At 42.8% G+C, this 21,244-nt stretch overlaps 1 protein-coding gene and 1 long non-coding RNA gene across 2 annotated transcripts; both read right to left on the reverse strand.

The window, feature by feature from the left end:
- Window positions 1-2,092: 2,092 nt before the first annotated feature.
- Window positions 2,093-11,864, reverse strand: atf1 (activating transcription factor 1). Its single transcript, XM_072451512.1, has 7 exons — window positions 11,760-11,864; window positions 8,567-8,689; window positions 8,061-8,158; window positions 7,704-7,822; window positions 7,181-7,363; window positions 5,279-5,423; window positions 2,093-3,829 (listed from the first exon to the last, which is right to left on the reverse strand). The coding sequence occupies exons 2-7, from the start codon at window positions 8,687-8,689 to the stop codon at window positions 3,685-3,687; spliced, it is 813 nt and encodes a 270-aa protein (XP_072307613.1). The 5' UTR covers window positions 11,760-11,864; the 3' UTR covers window positions 2,093-3,684.
- Window positions 11,865-14,349: 2,485 nt separating this feature from the next.
- Window positions 14,350-19,790, reverse strand: LOC140365225 (uncharacterized). Its single transcript, XR_011927818.1, has 2 exons — window positions 14,707-19,790; window positions 14,350-14,676 (listed from the first exon to the last, which is right to left on the reverse strand). It is a non-coding gene; the product is annotated as an uncharacterized lncRNA (long non-coding RNA).
- Between the last annotated feature and the right edge of the window lie 1,454 nt (window positions 19,791-21,244).

Genomic DNA, 21,244 nt, shown 5'->3' on the forward strand with positions numbered 1-21,244 from the left:
AGCGGCGACTGCGCAACATGTGACCGTTCCGGGACCCTCCACGTGTTCAGGGACCCTCCACGTGTTCAGGGACCCTCCACGTGTTCAGGGACCCTCCACGTGTTCCGGGACCCTCCACGTGTTCAGGGACCCTCCACGTGTTCCGAGACCCTCCACGTGTTCCGGGACCCTCCACCTGTTCCGGGACCATCCACCTGTTCCGGGACAGTCCACGTGTTCCGGGACAGTCCACGTGTTCCGGGACCGTCCACGTGTTCCTGGACAGTCCACGTGTTCCGGGACCCTCCACCTGTTCCGGGACCATCCACCTGTTCCGGGACAGTCCACGTGTTCCGGGACAGTCCACGTGTTCCGGGACAGTCCAGGTGTTCCGGGACAGTCCAGGTGTTCCGGGACCCTCCACGTGTTCCGGGACCCTCCACCTGTTCCGGGACAGTCCACGTGTTCCGGGACAGTCCACGTGTTCCGGGACCGTCCACGTGTTCCTGGACAGTCCACGTGTTCAGGGACCCTCCACGTGTTCAGGGACCCTCCATGTGTTCAGGGACAGTCCACATGTTCCGGGACAGTCCAGGTGTTCCGGAACCCTCCACGTGTTCCGGGACCCTCCACGTGTTCCGGGACAGTCCACGTGTTCCGGGACAATCCACGTGTTCCGGGACAGTCCACGTGTTCTGGGACCGTCCTGTTGCTCAGAACGATTGGACTGAAATTAACCGTTTTTGACATTGCCGTCCCTCTCAACTTTACGACTCTGTATTTGGGCCTCAGAACTCCTGCCACGGACACAAGGGATGGACACTTTTGGAACGCACTCTTGGAAAGTACTTTTGGCGGCAGGAAAAAAAGGCCAACATAAAGAAATGACCGACACAAACATGGCCGACCAACAAAGACTGGACTGACATTGTGACCAACATCAAACGGAAAAACTAATTTGAAAATAATTTGAATATGAACTCATTTGAGCGACTGTAGACCCAGTGGGACTTTTATTTCATTCATCTTTTTCATGATTGTGTTTCTTTTGTTGAAAGGGCCTTTTTGTAATTCTATTTTATCGTTGGCCGTGGCTACAGAGCTGCGGCGCGGTCAAATAGCGCAGCAGTTTCAGGAGCCGCGGCGCGGTCAAACAGCCCCATGGCTAACCCTAAGCCTAACCTTAATCCTAACCTTAACCCTAACCTTAACCCGGCCCGGTCTAATCCGGTGCGGTCAAATAGCGCAGCAGTTTCAGGAGCCGCGGCACAAAATAGCCTGGCAGTTTCGCCCGCGCGCCGCGGCTCTGTAGACACTCCCTTTATCGTTATTACTCATTTTGCTCTCAGATGTTCCATGTCCGTCATGTGTTTTATCTTATGACATTTTTAAAAATGAAAAAAATAAAGTTATAGGAATGGCATATAATTTATACATTACATTCAATTCTTAAGTTTATTTTATTTTTTTCTCAAAACGCAGAAGAGCTGAATTCTTACAATGTTCTAATTTTGACTTTATTTGGTGTATTTATACCTGTTGTACAGTCGAGAAAATTACAGGAAGTGACATCACACCAGGGACAAGTTAATGCAACTTTTTTTAACTCTATAAACATTAATTCGACAAAATAAAGTCGCTCTCATATATTTTTGTTTGTCAAATAAAAAAATTATGCCATTAGATGAGTTTTGTCCCGGTGGTTGCTGGGTAATTTCCTAGTGTGACGTCATCAATTACAAACCTAAAAAATGCGTTGTTCTTTTTATTCATTTTTTAGTACATTTTTTTTTATTCTATATTTTTTAGATCAATATTTTATTTTAAAAAAATTTGCAAAATTCAAAATAAATTTATATTCACTACATTTTAGTTCAAAGCATTGTCGGACCTGTAGGGGGCGTTTTAAATAAATCCCTGCATTTGCAATTTGAAAATGGCAAAATGTAGATTTAAAATATTGACAAAGGTTCAACAAAAGTGTATTTTCTGTTTGTATATTTAATTAGTTTCAAGCTTACACTGAACCACTGTCATTCTCACGGTAAGTTTATAGTGTAACGTGCAAAAAAACATGAAACACAAATAAAGTGAAAATAGATTTATTTTGTTACACAATCATGAATTTCAAAAACGGCTTGTTCTTTTTTTCCTTTTTCTTTTTTTCACCCAATAAATATTACCTGGACAATGTGCTTTTCCCTGATTGTCGAAGTAACTGGCGAAAAACGACATCGGAAGTCGTTTCGTGGCCGTTTGGCGTTGGCCGCACGGAACTGAGGAATGACATCCGGAATGCAGTCGCCCGGGAAACGAAACGCAAAGTGAAAACTGAAAAACGCACGACGTAATCCGTGCGGTCGAACGTCTGCAGAGGTTAAAAGAACCAAAAAAAAAAAGAACCAAAAAAACCGAAAACAATCTATGTATAAGCAATTTTTAAAAAACACAAAAGTAAAAAGAAAGGGACACATTTAGAAGGTGAGAGTTAAGCTCACGGTTTCAAACTTCCCAGTATTAAAATGTACACGACTATAAATGTTATAGCGATTTTTAAAAAAACAGCAGGTGGAAACGACAACGGGTGCGAAACCAGTTCAAAGAGAGATCGGCCGTTTGAAATGCTGTTTTATGGTTTTTAAAAAAGTGCACTGCGGAACTTTTCGGTCTGCAGCGCTTTAGAGTCTGTTTAGTCCACGTTTTAGTTTCTTTTGGGTTCGTCCAGAGTCAGAAGTAAAGCAGTTGTGTAGCCCTGGTATAGTCCCGGTATAGACCCAATTTAGTCACAGTTTAGTCCTAGTGTACACCTAATTTAGACCTGGTTTAGTCCTGGTTTACATCTAGTTTAGTCCTGGTATAGTCCCGGTATAGAACCAGTTTAGTCACAGTTTAGTCCTAGTGTACACCTAATTTAGACCTGGTTTAGTCCTGGTTTAGTCCTGGTTTAGTCCCAATTCAGACCCAATTTAGCTGTGGTTTAGCCCTGGTTTAGCCCTAGTTTAGACTAGTAATCAAAAATGTAACTGAAGATCACTTAAGTCGTCAACTTCAGCGATTTTTTTTGGTCGATTTAAAATGACACATTTTATTTCATTGTAAATACAGAGCGACTGAAACCTTTAGACGGAGAACGTGTTTTAATGAATGAAAATCTGTGACATTTAGTCTCCAGTGACAAATCACTCTCAGGAGAATATGGAATGTTTTTTCCTTGTAAAATATAAATAACTCATTTAACCAGATCGCTTGTTCTTTAGACACATTTCTCACCTTTTCAGTGCTCAGAAAAGTCAAACTATTATTTCTATTGCACTTTGAGACTTTTAAACGCATCATTGACCCAAATAAAGGTGTAAACGTGTGACCCAAGGCTTCTAGACGGAGAAAAGATAAACAAATAAGTGTACTATTGCTGAAAATTAGAGCGCGTTTATTCTTTTTTGGACATTTTGATCCGTGTTTTTGAGTCCGTGAAGTCCTTTTGAACTGGTTCCACGCGCGTGTTTTCAGTCGAGAGTAACTGACTGCATCACGTTACACGAGTATAAAACTGGAAAAATCTCACCCTGAAATTAATGTTCCCACAAACTCTGCCCGAGGCCGCCGGCGCCGCCTCTGACCCTTCGCCCGGCCCTTGACCCGCCTCTGACCCTTCGCCCGGCCCTTGACCCGCCTCTGACCCTTCGCCCGCCTCTGACCCGGCCGCTATCCCGTTTTCACGCAGTACAGGTCCTTTAGAGTTTTCAGTTCCTCTATGAGCGTCTTGTTTTGGTTTTCCAGAACGGCCACGCGGTTCTCCAAACATTTCACGTATTCCTTTTTCTTCCGTCGACATTCCCGAGCCGCTTCCCTGCGAGAGGAAAAACAATCTCGTAAAACCGCTCGCTCGTGATGACAAAATTTTATATTGTTTTCAGGTTATTTGTAACAATGTTTACAAGTTATGCGCGATCCATTAAGACAATAAATGTATGAAGAAACAAACTAACCTAAACGAGCTCACTAATCCTGCCGTTTACGCCATTGTGGCTGATGCTAACAGTTAATGAATTGCGCTAAATCAAATGTGGGTTATTTAATTATTAACCTGCGGCGTTTCAATTTCAAATCAAATATAGATTCTGATCATTATGGTTGTGTTATCCAATCAGAAAGCAGAATGAGCCCTTTACGTTTAGTGGCCAGATCCATAGGTTTAAAGCGCCCCCTACAGGTCGGATGACTCGCTGAACTAAAATGCAGTTCAGAAAAATACATTTAGAATTTTGCTGAAAGTGATAAAAATGTCATCCCAGAATAGCACATATTTTAGGTTTGCAATTCCACTTCCTGTTTGTAATTGATGACATCACGGTAGGAAATTACCCAGCAAACACTGGGCCAAAACTCATCTAATGTCAAATTATTATTATTTTTTGACAAATTTGACAAAGAAAACTATAAGAGAGCGACTTTATTTTGTTGAATTCATGTTTAGAGTCTAAAAAGCTGTTTCTTTATCTAGATTCTGCATAAACTTTGACACCAAATAATGTCCAAATATGAGCGCCATTTTCAATCTGAGGGGAATAGTTTCAGCCGTTTGACTCTTAACCCTGGACAAAAGTGGGATTGCATCGATTCGAGATCATGATAAACTGAAGTGAAGGTTTTGGGCGCCGGATCAAGAGCCTCTGCAGTTTAAAGACGCGTGAAGGACACAGAGGATCACGCCGACCTGAGCCCTGAAGCGCGGCGGCGTCCAAGTCCAGCGACGACTTTAATCAGCTGTACCTTTTATGAGTCAAATATACCAAATAAAGATGTGTTTCGTTCTGCTCTTTGTGTCGTGTATGTTTTTATGGTTCATTTGGTTTTCGTTCATCGTGATATTTGAATGATTTTAATGATATTTTAAGGGTGGTTCCAGGTTGGGCGTCGGCTCCTTCACCTCAAAGCTGGTGTAAAGAGGCGGGACTTGGGCCGCTGGAGTGGGAGGGGCCAGTCCATATATGGTGATAGTGTTTGATCCGATGAGAAGAGTGACGTTTGTCGTGGGCTCGTTATGGAAGGGCCAGAACGAACATTAGTCTATGATTGTTCAACAGATTCTCCATTTCAAAATAAAACACATTTTAACCTTTTTTTTAAATTCATCCCAAAATTGGTTTGATTATTTCACCTTTGTTTGGTGCAACGCGGAACAGAGCGTGGCCCTTTTCTCAGACTGCCTGAACTAAGACGCGCACCTTAACCGGGCGAGGCCAAACACCCGGAACACCTTCTAGAAGTGCACGTCGAACAGAGTAAAGGTCCGAACCTGTTCTTGGCGAGCCTGATCTCCCGCTTCATCGTGGGGTCGTCGCTCTTGGTGTGTCCCCCGGACGTCATGACGACCGTCTGCTGCAGAGCGTTGGAGGACTGCGCGGTCCGGATCTGGTACGTCTGCATCTCGCCGCCGGCGCCTGAACCCACAAAATGCGCGAGATTCAAACGGAGCTACTACAGTTTGGAAAGATATCGGGGTGCGTTTGATTGTGTTCGGGGTGCGTTTGATTGTGTTCGGGGTGCGTTTGATTGTGTTCGGGGTGCGTTTGATTGTGTTCGGGGTGCGTTTGATTGTGTTCGGGGTGCGTTTGATTGTGTTCGGGGTGCGTGTGATTGTGTTCGGGGTGCGTGTGATTGTGTTCGGGGTGCGTGTGATTGTGTTCGGGGTGCGTGTGATTGAGTTCGGGGTGCGTGTGATTGAGTTCGGGGTGCGTGTGATTGAGTTCGGGGTGCGTGTGATTGAGTTCGGGGTGCGTTTGATTGAGTTCGGGGTGCGTGTGATTGAGTTCGGGGTGCGTTTGATTGAGTTCGGGGTGCGTTTGATTGTGTTCGGGGTGCGTTTGATTGTGTTCGGGGTGTGTTCGGGGTGCGTTTGATTGTGTTCGGGGTGCGTTTGATTGTGTTCGGGGTGCGTTTGATTGTGTTCGGGGTGCGTGTGATTGTGTTCGGGGTGCGTTTGATTGTGTTCGGGGTGCGTTTGATTGTGTTCGGGGTGCGTTTGATTGTGTTCGGGGTGCGTTTGATTGTGTTCGGGGTGCGTGTGATTGTGTTCGGGGTGCGTTTGATTGAGTTCGGGGTGTGTTCGGGGTGCGTTTGATTGTGTTCGGGGTGTGTTCGGGGTGCGTTTGATTGTGTTCGGGGTGCGTTTGATTGTGTTCGGGGTGTGTTTGATTGTGTTCGGGGTGCGTGTGATTGTGTTCGGGGTGCGTTTGATTGAGTTCGGGGTGTGTTCGGGGTGCGTTTGATTGTGTTCGGGGTGTGTTCGGGGTGCGTTTGATTGTGTTCGGGGTGCGTTTGATTGTGTTCGGGGTGCGTTTGATTGTGTTCGGGGTGCGTTTGATTGTGTTCGGGGCGCGTTTGATTGTGTTCGGGGTGCGTTTGATTGAGTTCGGGGTGCGTTTGATTGTGTTCGGGGTGCGTTTGATTGTGTTCGGGGTGCGTTTGATTGTGTTCGGGGTGCGTTTGATTGTGTTCGGGGCGCGTTTGATTGTGTTCGGGGCGCGTTTGATTGTGTTCGGGGCGCGTTTGATTCCGTTCAGAGCGCGTTTGATTCCGTTCAGTGTGTTTGATTCTGTTCAATGTGTGTTCACAAGATCCTGTGACGTTTGGCTCGACACAACTCGCTACAGTCATAAATGGAAAACGATAATGATCAGGAATGTGTCCAAATGAGTCTGCAAATGTCTTGTTTAAGGTTAAAGTGTCGCACAAAACGTGAACGGACTATACATTTAAAATGTAGCGTAAACTCCCTAACAGATTTAGTCTGTTTTTGATCATATTAAATAGATAAACTTGATATTCTAATTTTTATATTATTATATTATCCATTTTTATATCTACCAACTGTAATTAAAACCATTTTCTTATTTAATTATTATGATGATGATAAATAAAATTAAAATATTTTTCTTAACCTGTAATGTCATTTTTTAACATCTTTTAAACGTAAACTTTTTAGTTTTGTAAAGGACTTCGAATGACTGTGGCGCTAGAGAGAAAAAAATAACCAAACAAGAACAATATTTGATGACATTGACCAAGTAGTCAATTGTGTTCCGTTAAAATAATATAAAAAATTAACTTTTTATTGTCCAGCTGGTTCTAAGATTACATAAAACCTAAAGGTCTAATTTAACCTTCTCACACAAACACAAACGTAACACGAGCTGACCTTGCACCACCACCTGGTTACTGGGCACGAGTATCTGCTGCCCGTCCGGGGTCTGGGCGTACTGCAGGATGGTGGTGCCCGACTGAGCCCCTCCCGCGCTGGGCATGGTCAGAGCCTGAACACCCTGGAGGCCCTCGGAGCCCGGAGACGCCAGCTGGATCGTGCCATTAGCGCCGATAGTGACTGCGGGCGCACAGAGAGACGTGTGAAAACAGCAGTTTATTTTGTGTTTAATGTTGCAGAAGACATGACAAATACTGAAGGTCACCATAGAAACAGTGAGGGTCGAGTGAAGCGTCGAGAATGTCAAGGATACACCAGATAAAAAGGCTACACTGCTTTACTCTGGATGGGCTCAAATGACGCGTTTCATTTTACAGTGCACTTCTGGCACATGGGCTCAAATGACGTGTTTAGGGGCGTGTCATTTTTACATGTGTATACACAATATTAAAAGAACTGGCAGAGCTGAAACTGTTGCCGTGGGTTTCTGGACGTCAGAAGAGCTTCAGACAGGACGTACTGTATTGTCCACTGCTGGTCTGGTAGATGGGCGTGGACGAGACGGCGACGCCGGTGATGCCGCTGGATACAGGGCTGTTCTCTGCCCCCGGCTCGGACGACAGCTCATTAAAGATCTTTCTGGAAATGGACAAAAAAAAGCACAAAAAAGCTGTAAAATCTGTGTCGTCCGCGTGGTTTAGTTAGCGCCGTGTGTTTAGTCAGCGCCGTGTGTAGGTGTTTAGCGGCGCGCTTCTATAGCGGCGGGTGTTTAGCTGCGGGGCGTGTGTTTAGCAGTGTTCAGCTGCGCGGCGTGTGTTTAGCGGCGCGGCGTGTGTTTAGCGGCGCGCTTAGTGGCAGGTGTTTAGCAGCGTTTTACCTGTACGACGGGCGCCTGGCCAGAATCTCCCTGGTCCTGTGGGTTGTGCTTCCACTGTCTGAAGAGTCCTGAGAGTCGTCAGAGTCTGAGCCCTGAGGCTGGACAAACAAAACACCGGATTATGAAACAATACGAGGATCTGTGGCAAACGCAGCGCTGCACGAACCACATCAAACCAACAAACGTCTGCTCGGTTTACAGGAGACGGCTCGATGTTTGCCTCAGCAGGAACAACATGAACGAATAGTTAGTGTTAGGGCATTTTTTTTTAAATGTGAGCAAAACAAAACATGTAATTTGTTGAAATCAATATAAATGATGAAGCGTATTATAACTCGAGCATGTATTTAATTCGATACGATTATGATGTGAGATTTAAAGCTAGGCCTCTTGAACAAACCTGTGCACGGCTGAGAAAGAAAGGATCTCGTGAAGGAACAAACAAACACATTCGGCGCTGACATTTCACAATAAAAGCCCGGCGTTTGTCCAGTGCGGGGTCTGACCTGTGGAGTGTGCCCCTGTGGAGACTGAATGACCGAGGACTGCGCCGACTGAATCACCCCCTGAACCTGTAACTGGCCCCCGGGCAGCTGTACGACAGTGACAGGAGAACCGCCCAATGACATCTGCGGAAACACAAGCAGGAAGTGAGACCTCTGCAGCCAGAGAACACTCAGCACAAGCCAAAGCGTTACACCGCACGACGAGGCCAGAGCGAGCGCCTGCGTTAGCGCAAAAAAAATCACACAAATCACACGACAGATGCCGAAACATCGCCCTCTAGAGCTGCACAGTTACTACGACGCCGCGATCTAGAATTACAATTAAAGCCACGACACTGACACTTTCTACTTGTCTGTGTATCATCAGAGCTTTGTCACAATAAAACAAAACAGACGACACACAGAGACTGTAACGCTCCTGAAGATATTCCCCAAATTTACGCTTGATCGGGCTTTAAGAGATCGTAAAAGTGTAAAAGGTTTCACATTTTAGAGATCATTTTAGAGTCATCACTACGGTGTAAACATATGACATGGTCTGATTGGCTTTTTTGAGACGCCAAAATAGAAATCGAATCAAAATGTTGAAAAACAATGTGACTGGGCGATGGGCGCATGCTGCAGGAGCAGAGGAGCCGACGCCCTGATGGGGCCCAATTACCATCTGAACAAACTATTGTCACAGGAACATATGTTTTATAGTTCTTGGTGCAGAACTTTTAAAAAATGTTCCTAAAAGCCTAAACCTGCAAGTGTTTTATTTCAGAAATGACTGTTTTTGTAAATAGAAGATTGATAATAAAGCTGTGGCGGCTTTTTATTGCTCCAATCAAGGGAAATATGGCAAAACGAATCAATCTAAATACAGAAGGAAGTAGAGCTCGTTATAAAGAACGCCACATTAAGAGTTATTAATATTATAAATCAGAAATGCGTCTCGCTTTGGCTTTTAAAACTTAAATCCCAAAACACGATCTGCCTCCAAATCCTTCAGTTTGACAAACGTCTCCAGTCGTCATGGTGATTAGGACGCAAATAATCGCGCTTCACAACTGAGAACGTATTTATCAGAACATATTTGGCACATTTACATTATTTATTTTTAAATCAACGCTGAGTCAACTTTTACTTTTACCACGTCACCCTTAAAATACAGACGACACGAAGTAGATGAAAGTTCAACGACGTCAAACAAAGAAGAAACCGTTTGATGAATCCAAAAACAAGTGGTTCCCATCGATTTTGACGATCGTTATTTATTTTCAAAAAGGTCGATTAATCGGTCGGTGGCGTCTTTATTAAACGGATATATTAAATGACAGATTGTTTTATTTAGCTTAAGTGTTTACGGGACAACAGCAGAACCAGTGTTTTGATGTCGCACAGAAAAACGACGAAAAACAACCGTGTATTTTATTGTATTTTATCTTTTCTCGACCCCGAACGCAGCGCTCTGATTGGCTGTGCTCGGGCGTTTGAAAAAAGTCGTTCTAAAGCTAAATAAATAAATAAAAGCGTGACGGACGAGTTTTAACGGATTCAAAAACACACATCCAGATTTTACGTATTTAATAAGTTAAGAACACGATTTACATGAAGATTTGAGAGTTAATTGTCACATTAGCATTAATTGTTTTCATATAAATACATGTTTCTTCTACTTTTCCGTATAAATAGTCGTCTTCCAAGTGCAGTTTGGGTCAAATGGTTGAAATACTGTAAAGTTACACGTTTTTAGTCGCCCGCAGCTCTCCACAGATCTGACCAGTAACACGGCCTGTCAGCGTCACGTATTATCGCAAGTTTAAAGGAACGATAAGAGGATTTTTGGCGGTCAATCTGAGTCTCATTTCCTGGTGGCGTGGACAGCCGAGTAGTTCTCCCACACGTCAATCATTCCCTGCGTCCTACTGCACACCTGCACGTGCGCTTGATACGCCGGCGTGTGTTTAGCGAGTTCCTTCAGTGTACGGTACGAACACGATGACAGAGAAAGACTGCGTTCGAGCTCAGAAGAGACGGAACTCTGCGGAGACAAGAGATGATGCGATCCGTCACGCTAATAAACACGTGTAGCAGCGGAAGGCAGAGCGAATGCACATGAAAGCTGGACATACGCCATTTCGGGTGACGACATCATTCGGGACTCAACAGACAGGGACTGTCAACAACTCCGTAGTAACCGCTCGCATACGCAGGATTTCGGCATACTTCGTGATAAACCGATGTAAGCTCTGGCGCGGTGTGTGTGTGTCCGTCAGCGGTTACTACGGAGTTGTTGTCCCGGATGCTGACGTCACCACGAAACGGTCTATTTGCGCATTAAAAAAAAAACGGGCCTGTTCCACGGCGCCACACGCGGCTTGGTTTGCGCGCGCGTTTACCTGCTGCGCCGCGCGAGACGTGCCTTTGGCGCCAGGCGGAGCTTCTTCCATTGTCACTAAAACAAATACATCAGTGGGATATTTGAAGAGGTCAAAGAACCAGAGACCCACTTCCGGTCTAAAGGTGACACATGAAACGCTTTGGAACACACTTTTCTTTTCTTTTTTATTGGCGCTGCAGTAGTTCAAAAGTACAAATACAAAAGCACGTTTATTTAGACGTTTTAAAGCGTCGAGGAAACACATTTAAACTAGAATAAACCACATTTGGCGTAACGCGCGTGACGACAGTTCGTGGACTTCCTCTTCGACGCGCGTTAACCGCAAACTAGGCCCAACTTTTTAGTCACCAAACGTGTCGAAAAGCTGCGGGAAAAACGCGTTGTTTCCGCGCACACGCCCCGACCCGCGGACACCGAAAAAACACACCGACATTCACGACGCTTCGCCCCCGCGCGCGCCTTTTCGTGGAGGGAGCGGATGTTTCACGCGTGCCAAACCCCGCGTTTCTTTCACAAACAAACGCCACTCGCAAACTGCGCTACGAGTCCGAAAACACTTGTTGCTTTTGGCGCGTTTGCGGGACGGGAGCGCGAACCCGGGCGCGACGGGGGGAAGAAACGGGCAACTCTGTCACCGGCACGCAAGTTACCGCGTCAATACACGTCAGCGATGATACGCGGCGACCATTAAAGCGGAGCTACACCTTCCCGCTGTCGTAAGACGCGACGGGCCGAGCCCCGGGGAGAGCGCGGGCGCCATTATCCGCGTCACGGCGCACACGAAAGCGCGAGCTCGGTGTCGTTTACCTTTCCCCCGGGCCTCGCGACAGCTCTGGCTCGCGGCGTTGGAGTTGTGCGTGAAAAAACTGCGGTGTGAAAGTTTCCAAAGAACCGAAGCTAACGGCTAAAGGACGTCGGCTAAAAAAAAAAAAAAAAAAAGGAAAAAAAAAACAAACCGCTGATGACTTTTTTTTCTTTTTCTTTTTTTCCCCTTCCGCCAGAGGAAGTGGGCGGAGCGTGATGACGGAACGTGTTACGCAATCGCCCCGCCGCGCCACGTGATTGGTCGAAAGCGACGGATGAAGTCGGTGGAAAAGTTCAGTGGCCTAGTTTCAAAACTCACAGACTTTGGACGTTTGTTTTAATTTGGACAAAGGCGTAAAGAGTTTCTGGCAAGATTTTTAATAAAACAATCTCAACATTTTACACCCACAAAAAAAAAATGTTTTAGTGAATAAAAATGTTTAAATCGGTAAACATTGTAAAAAATATTCTTCTTTTGGTTTGAATACTTCATATTCAAACCAAAAGTGTAAAAAACGAACGTAATATGCTTTTAAAATGTATTTCCTGTGTGAATTATCTAAGAAAAGAGTGTAAAATTGTTGAAGAATTTAGTTTATCTGCTCATTCCTTTTTGTTATTCTAAATTGTGCATTTCTTTAAACTGAAATGAGCTTTCTCCTTGATTTTGTCTTGTTACTTTTTGCCTGATTTGTCTTTATGTTTTTACTATTTGATATCTCGTGACATGTAATGATATTGCCATGACATTTGTTTCATTTGTACAAGAGTTTTGTGTTGTATATTGTAAATAAAAAACGTTATTTCAGGTTTTATCAAGAAATCTCTCATATTTAACAGAAAATAAACACATTTCTTGTCAAAACACGCACTACAAACTGCCACTGAAGGCCTTGTGCAAGGGTTAAAAAATAAATAAACCGGTAACATCACCATACTGTTTAAGTTGTGGAAATCAAATATCACTACATTTTATTCATGTCAATCTAAAGGTGCACTGTGTAACTTTACGGCCATTAAACATATCTAACTCAGACTTTGTGGACTGGTGTCAGCGGAACCACCTCCTCATCAACGCGGGGACCAAGACCAAGGAGATGGTGGTGGATTTCCGCAGACGCCACCCCACTGCCCCCTCACCAGTGAACATCCAGGGACGGGACATTGAGAGAGTGACTCATACAAGTACCTGGGTGTTCATCTGAACCACAAACTGGACTGGACTCATAACACAGACGCACTGTACAGGAAGAGCCAGAGTCGGCTCTACCTCCTGAGGAGACTCAGGTCTTTTGGAGTGACAGGGCCACTCCTGAAGACCTTCTACGACTCTGTGGTGGCATCAGCCCTCCTGTACGGTGTGGCCTGCTGGAGCAGCAGCATCACAGAGAGGGAGAGGAAGAGACTGGACAAAGTCATATAGAAGTCCAGCTCCGTCCTGGGCTGTGCTCTGGACTCGGTGCAGGAGGTGGGGGACAGAAGGGTCCTGGCTAGATTCACATCTATGCTGGACCATGAGTGTCGCCCCCTGCAGGACACTCTGTCCGCTCTGGAGAGCAGCTAAGGTGACTGATCCACCCTCGCTGTGTGAAGGAAAGGTTTCGCAGGTCTTTCCTTCTGCTGCTGTCAGACTTTATAACAAACACTGCTAGTCCTGAACATGTGCAATACTGATGTAACCATGTGCAATACCATCATATTCATGTGCAATACTGAATCAACCATGTGCAATACCTGTAAATAAGAGTGTTCTATTTTGTTTTTATTCTGTTTACTTACCTGCTAATAGTATTTACCTAGTCTTGTGCTAGCTATTTTTACTTTATTTTATTCTATTATCATTATTTTATTATCTTATTTTTATTTATCTTTTTTATTTTATTCCCCCCCTCCATTCCCTATTAAGATAGGAGAGGAGTTTTGTTAATTAGAGTTTTTTTGTTTTTGTTCATAAGAGTTCAATTAAGAGTGTGTTTTGAAACTTCCTATAATCTGTCCTTTCCTCCTGTTTCTACTGCGTTGTAACAACGAAATTTCCCCTTGTGTGTATATTAAAGGATTATCTTATCTTATCTTAGTCAATCGAGTTTTTATCGCAGAGAAAAAGGAACACATACTTTTTCACTGTGAGCGAAGTGACCACTCCACAGATCTGACTTGTATCATGGCCTGGGGGTGTCGCCTGCTTGTCCCCGTAGCAATAGTGAGGGTTTTTGTTTAAGATATTGGCCTGATGTGGAATATTACAGGTGACAGGAGACACACCCACCTCCGGAAAAGTTACAAAGTGCTCTTTAAAGTTTATTGTACAGTAAACAACAATTATTAACATTTTTAAGCAAGTAAAGGGTGGAATGTGGCGACTGAAGGCGTCCAGAAAAATAATCTTTACGAATAAAGTGTTTTGTTAATGAAAATCAGAGCTAGAGTGTTCTTTTTGTGCTATTTTAATTGAATAAAGCCACTGTTTTTGTTTTAAAAGGTGTTTTTGTGTGCGTTTTAAAGTCACAGAAAACTGCACAAAACTTTCATTACCACAGCAAGTCGATTTCTCCCCTTTCAAAGTAAGATGCAAAAACGTATGACACGGAAATTGTTCTGGGTAATTTTATTAAGTTTAGAAAAAAAAATAACAAAAAGTAAGTAATTTATTATTAACATAAGTAAATATGACATAAACTGGACTCCAAAGGATTTTTTTTTACAAAGGTCCCGTAGTTTTAACCAGTGCAAAGTGCATTAATGAGCATGTCTTTGTTGCATTGTCTTCAGCTGTGGTTGTTGATGAATCGGTTGTAAATGCAGAGGTTCAGAGGATACAAAATGCCATTATTTACAAGTACAGTATTTTGCACAACATAATAATATACAGTTTTTCTATTGCAGTGGGTCTCAACCAGTGGGTCGGGGTCGAAAGATGCTCACAGGGAAGTAGAAAGACGCACTCCACCTCAAGACTGGGACTAAACTAAACCTGGACCAGATCGGGATTAAACCAGGACTAGAACAAGACCAAAGCGAGCTCTCCTGATGATGATTTCTCAACTGGTCCATCTGTATTCAGCTTCATGTAGTTAATGTTTTTAATGGACTGTATTTTTCATATTTATAAATACAGTTTGACTGATTGAAACAGAGTCCAAACTGGAATCTAATCGTGACCAAACTATGCTAAACAACTAAACCAGGACTAAACCAGGTCTAGATCTGAAGGTGGGTTCACACTTACTGGGACTAAACTCTCTGCAGTTTTAATGATTGTTTTAGAAAGGTTGTGCGAAGGCTAAACTAGAACTGTACACCAATGTAAAACAGTCTGGACCAAAACAGGTCTAAATCTGGAATAAAACAGGCATAAATCTGGACCAAAATAGGACTAAATCTGGAATAAAAACAGGTCTAGATCTGGACCAAAACAGGCCTAAATCTGGAATAAAACTGGTCTAAATCTGGAATGAAACAGGCCTAAATTTGGACAAAAGCAGGCCTAAATCTAGACTAAAACAGGCCTAAATCTAGACCAAAACAGGCCTAAATCTAGACCAAAACAGGCCTAAATCTAGACTAAAACAAGCCTAAATTTGGACCAAAACTGGCCTAAATCTGGAATATAAAGTGCCTAAATCTGGACCAAAACAGGCCTAAATCTTGAGTAAATTGGCCTAATTCTGGACTAAACTTTATATTTAAACTGGGACAAATCTGGGTCTAAACCAGGTCTAAACTTGGACTGAACTTGGACTGAACCAGAACAAAACGTGGTCTACCAATAGTTTATTTGCATGTTTTTGGACAGCAAAGGGGAAAAGGAGAGAACGTTCACACTCCACTTGGCAATTTAAAAAAAAAGTTACAGGTTTAAAATGGTAAAAGTACCAAAAACATGTAATTTAAATCTAGTTCCCGACCCACCGGTTGAAGAGCGCTGATTTTCTACTGAGTGACCACGAAAATAAGGTCTTCCAGATGTGGCTCAGCTTTTTGCATTTTTAAGTGCTTTTTCAATTCAGTGACAAACAAACATTGAGGATGACTGAGGCAGACAGTGAACAACATGTTGAATTTAGATGTTTTACAGATTTCCACGAAGACAAAACATTTCAAATTGAAAAGAAACATAGAAAATAGCCAAACATCTTTCAAACACTTGCGCCAGTCTGCAACAAAACTGTCCAGGATCTTTACTTCCATCGAGCAAAACTTTGTGACCACTGACAGAACTACAAATGAACTGTTTTTGAAAGAAATATTGGAAATATTGGAGGTTTTTTGTTCCTAAATTAAGCCCATTTTAGTCCTGCTGTGGTCTTGGTTTGGTCCTGTTCTAGTCCTTGTTTAGTCTCAAGTTTGACGTGGTGAATGTGAACGCAGCCGTGGACCTGGTTTAGTGCTGGGCTTGAACTGGTTTCATGTTTAGTGCAGCTCTTGGGGAGTGATCTGTCTGGATGTGGTTTAGTCTTGGTTGGACCTGGGTTAGTACGGACTTAGACCTGGTTTAGTGCTGGTTTAGTCCTGGTTTATTGAAGCTGCTGTGGGTTGTTCTTAGGCAGCAGTAGTTAGTAATTATTTAAAAGAAGTCCTGGGTTAGTCCTGATTGAGTACTGGTTTAGACCTGGTTTAGACCTGATTTAAAGGACCTGGGTTAGTCCTGGTTTAGACCTGGTTTAGTCCTGGTTTGGACCTGGTTTAGACCTAGTTTAGTCCTGGTTTAGTCCTGGGTTGGCTGGGTTGGACCTGGTTTAGACCTGGTTTAGTCCTGGTTTAGACCTGATTTAAAGGACCTGGGTTAGACCTGGTTTAGTCCTGGGTTAGTCCTGGTTTAGTCCTGGTTTAGACCTGGTTTAGTCCTGGGTTAGTTCTGGTTTAGTCCTGGTTTAGACCTGGTTTAGTCCTGGTTTTGACCTGGTTTCGACCTGGTTTAGTCCTGGTTTAGTCCAGGGTTAGTCCTGGTTTCGACCTGGTTTCGACCTGGTTTCGACCTGGTTTCGTCCTGGTTTAGTCCTGGTTTAGACCTGGTTTAGTCCTGGTTTAGTCCTGGTTGAGTCCTGGTTTAGTCCTGGTTTAGTCCTGGTTTAGACCTGGTTGAGTCCTGGTTGAGTCCTGGTTTAGACCTGGTTTAGTCCTGGTTTAGTCCTGGTTTAGTCCTGGTTTAGACCTGGTTTAGTCCTGGTTGAGTCCTGGTTTAGTCCTGGTTTAGTCCTGGTTTAGTCCTGGTTTAGTCCTGGTTTAGACCTGGTTGAGTCCTGGTTGAGTCCTGGTTGAGTCCTGGTTTAGTCCTGGTTGAGTCCTGGTTTAGTCCTGGTTTAGTCCTGGTTTAGTCCAGGGTTAGTTTGACTTTAGTTGGGGCTGAGTTTGCGGTGGTCAGACGTTTTGCTCGATCAGAATAAAAACAGTGAAACTCTGGACCTTTGGGTGAATGAACCTGAAAACCTTTAAACAGTCATTGAATCATGGGTGCAGTGTACGTTTGCTATAATTTCATTTCCATAATGTTCTGAAGCTCTTCGTGCCTCATAATTGTAGTAAAATAGACGTTTCAAAAAGTGCATTGTTAATCCTAACCAAGCGTTACCGTTGAAAACAACCATTATTCCATAAATGCCAAAACTATTACATCTTATTTACATTTCCCCCCATCCTTATTGTCCAGTCGCCCAGAACTGTCACCCAAAACACGTGTGAAGCATTCATACGTTTGTACAATTAAAATATTTTTTACAGTATCTAAAATACCAAGAGGATTGTTTATTACAGTACAGGATATACTCTCTTTTCTTTGTTATTTATTGTTTCATTTTTAACATTAATGTCATCCAGGGCAGTGGTTGACAACTGGCGAGTTCAAAAACAATAGTTCTGTAACCTTAATATTAATATAGCAAAAGAGTTTAATTCATTTTCAAAGCGTTCAGTGACAAAACGTTAAAATTACTCGAAAAGTTAAAGCCGTCGATGCTGCCCTGAGTCAGAGTGGCAGAGATGTGGCGTCTCTTCCGCGCCAACGGTGACTAAAACACAAAGTCAGACCGGTGAACGAAACCAAAGCGGTTTATGGTTTACGCTTCCTGTCACGGACGCCATTTTGAGGACTTTTGACCGCTTTAAACGGAGTAGACGTGGCGTTCCATGCTCATGCTATCGATCACTTAGCGAGCGCGGCTAGTCCGGTAAAAGCCACTTGGCCGTTAGCCGTTAGCATTAGCCCTCAAAAATCTCAAATTATGAATGAAAAAAGAACGTTTCAACCGGTACCAAGTAATCAACCGCATTTAGATGAGTTCAAAGACTCGATAAAAGTCACGGCCGAGTGCATAAACCTTTTGGTATTTTATTCCAGGCGATCGTTGGCATGTGACACTGGCGTCTGAGCTAAAAGCTAACTGACTTTAACATATATATGACAGGTTCGACTCCGCATTTCACTTAAAAAGTAGTGAATGCAAACATATTTCAGCTTTTACTAAACATTTTTGCCCGTTCGTGCCCAGTTTGACCCTTTTTGTAAACTTTATAATCGTACTTCCTGTTTGGACAGTTAGCGACCAGACTGTAAACAAGTCAAACTCCTCACAAATGACACGACAGTTCTGATCTGACACACAATAATACCATAAAACACCTTTATTTAGTCCAACCATGGTTTAAATTGTCTGACTGAAAAAAGTGTGTCAGTGTAAACTGTCACACGTTGATGACATCACAGAGGGATTCAGCTCGACTTCCTGTCATTTTTTAACTCAGATTTTTCAACATTTCTTCACAAACTGCAACTTAACGGAAGTGAAACTATGATAAATATTTACCACAGGTTCTACACCACTAAACTAAGTCATAATGTGGACTTTAAGTAGATATTTAGACACGAAACATACTCGAGAACAGATAAATATCATGAAAAAAAACGCGTTATAAACTTCAGCAGTCCTTTGTATGAACGATTTAAGGATTTAACTGGCGATGGCGTCCGAGCAACGGGCAGCGCTGCAGAATCCCGCACCGATGAATGATTTAAAAGAATATATATTTTTATTTCGTCATGAATTGTTCATTTCTACGACCGCTGCCCCACATTTTAAACTCTTTGCGAACCAACGGAAAAGTCAGTTATGCAACCGTGCGCGGGAACGTTTCCGGGAAAATCGCGCACCAGGTGAAAGCCACTGCCCTCGAAAGCGGACGAAACATTTATCAAATAACACGTCAATATAGGAATGTATGGCTAGTTTTTGTATAAGGCAGGAATCAAAACAGGGATTGTGTAAAGTCTATTTGGCTTCAACATTTTGTGGGACGATATTAGTTTATATTAAGACAAAGAAATGTACACGGGCCGCTCCGCAAACGCCCCAAACGCACTGATTCTCAACCGGACGGCGCCGACGCTAAGCTAAAACCGCGCACGTCTCCGTCGGCGATTTAAAAACGCTGAAATGTTGGAGAACGGAAGCTAAAAGGAGTATTTACAGCGACGGACTTCCCATGGATCGAACGGTTTTAAGACTTTATGACAAAAGAAATTGCAAAACGTTTGGATTTCTAAGGTGGGAATGTCAGTTAGTTTGCTTTTCCGTTACAAAAGATGGGGAAAATATTGTTTTCTAGCTTCAAAACTGTATTTGAGCTTCACAAAAAGTATAATTTGTGTTAAAGTTTGCGACGTATCTAGCGATAAAATGAAAAATTGTCCAGTAAAACCTAAAAATCAGGTTTGCGTCTGCCATAATCTCCTATTAAATAAACAAATAATGTAAAATACAACAGGAAATGTGTCTTTTATCTTGATTTATCATATTTTGTGATATTTTGAGATTTCTCCATCACTTTTGCCTCCAGTCTGGACATTTCTTTTAGCGTTACAAACTCCCGTAAATGAATAAATGAAGCAGAACCCCGCCCGGAAAAAGTCACACGTCGCGGTTAAATGTTAAATTGCGGTAAATTAACAACAATAAAATAAATCGACTTTGGTTTTGTAGAAAAGTGGGCTGAAAAAATTATATAAAATCGAAACTACGCGATCGGAAGAGTTGAGAATCACTGCGTTTCAGGGTTTCATTTAAAAAAAAACAAAAAACAAAAGAGCACACACCAGAAAAACAGAAACATGCATCGGCGGCGAGTTGTTTGAACGCCGCGTGTAAAACTGTTGTCGTTTTCCCGGCCGCTTGAGCGTAGAAAACTAGTCACGTACAAAACGCGGGCGCCCGTTCTGTCCCCGGACGAAGTGCAATAAAAACGTTTTTTTGTTCAAGTCGTCGTCGTCGAGTTGTTTGTGGTTTTTGTGAGGTTTTTGCTTCCTTTTCGCCACAGTGAGTTGGAGATCTGCTGGTGGAAGTCTGACGCCCGCAAAGTTGGAATCGTCTAGTTTTTGACCGGAAAAGTACAAAAAAATCACGGTGAGAGGCAAAAATATGTACATTTAGTGCAAATTATAAGCCGGGACAAGACGCTTTTTTCCACAGAACGACGTCAGCGAGAGAAAGGCGTGGCCAGAGCAGATTACGACGAGTGAAAAGAGACGAAAACAAGAATCATTTTGCAGTTTTAAATCTATTGCCGACCACATGGCGGCTGAAATGCGGTGACGGACGCTTCGAGATAGAGAATATTTACAAAATCAGAAATTGTGTCTTCTTTTTTAGGACATTTTGATTCAATAACGTCACTTTCTTTGTCATAAAAAGGTGTAAAATATCTCGTCGTGATCAGATTGGAGATTTTTACATTTTAGATTCTGTTCAAAGTTCACATTTTAAAACACGAAACTCATTTTTAAGTTTGTTGTGATCTAAAAACTTTAGGTTTAGAAGCGTTTATGCAGAATAAAACTGTCTATAAGTGTTTTCAATGTTTAAAATCAAGAATAAAAAGGATTAAAACGGATATTGTGTTGTTTTTGGATGAAATTATGGCATATTTCGATTCGACAGCCATTAATCTCGCGTTGATTAATCGTTGCAGCCCGACTCACTGAAATAAACAAACCCGATTGCACGATTCTGTCTGAGTTTGGCTCCAGTCCGGATTAGGAACGTCACAATAAGCGAATTATCGAGATATCGTATCATCAAAAGGCTCACAATAACATCGCGGGCCGTTACAATATATACAACTACACGTTTCTTTGCTTAAATGAATTGTTTTGTAGCTAAAAACTACATAGACCATGATCCTTTGCTCCATTTCAGTGCAGACAACAAAGAAATAACTGTTAATACGCACTTTTATATCTTTGGAATATGTTTGTATCGCTTAATCGATAATCGTGATTGTTTAGGCCATAAAATAATAGAAAAAATAAGAATAGCTAACATTTTATGCGCTAAATTAAGTATTTTATCTTTGATCTACGGCCCAAAAACTAAACGTAAAGTACTTTTTAACTTTATTTTGTCGTTCAGAGCGTTCGAGTTCCTGAAGCTCGTCACAAACTTAAGGAATAGAAAGAAAATGTGGGATTTATTTTGTTCTTTGGTCAAATTTTCAAT

Source organism: Eucyclogobius newberryi, unplaced genomic scaffold (assembly GCF_026437365.1).
Source record: "Eucyclogobius newberryi isolate DKJ021-1_F unplaced genomic scaffold, fEucNew1.0.hap1 SCAF_19, whole genome shotgun sequence".
Taxonomy (NCBI): Eukaryota; Metazoa; Chordata; class Actinopteri; order Gobiiformes; family Gobiidae; genus Eucyclogobius; species Eucyclogobius newberryi.

What these genes read in the sequence shown, in the direction of transcription:
- atf1 (XM_072451512.1), bottom strand. Translation starts at nt 8,689, where the DNA reads ATGTCATTGGGCGGTTCTCCTGTCACTGTCGTACAGCTGCCCGGGGGC. An exon ending in CACAGGGGCACACTCCACAG is followed by an intron (nt 8,159 to 8,566) that starts GTCAGACCCCGC and finishes TTGTTTGTCCAG; the next exon opens with CCTCAGGGCTCAGACTCTGA. An exon ending in GACCAGCAGTGGACAATACA is followed by an intron (nt 7,364 to 7,703) that starts GTACGTCCTGTC and finishes GTGCGCCCGCAG; the next exon opens with TCACTATCGGCGCTAATGGC.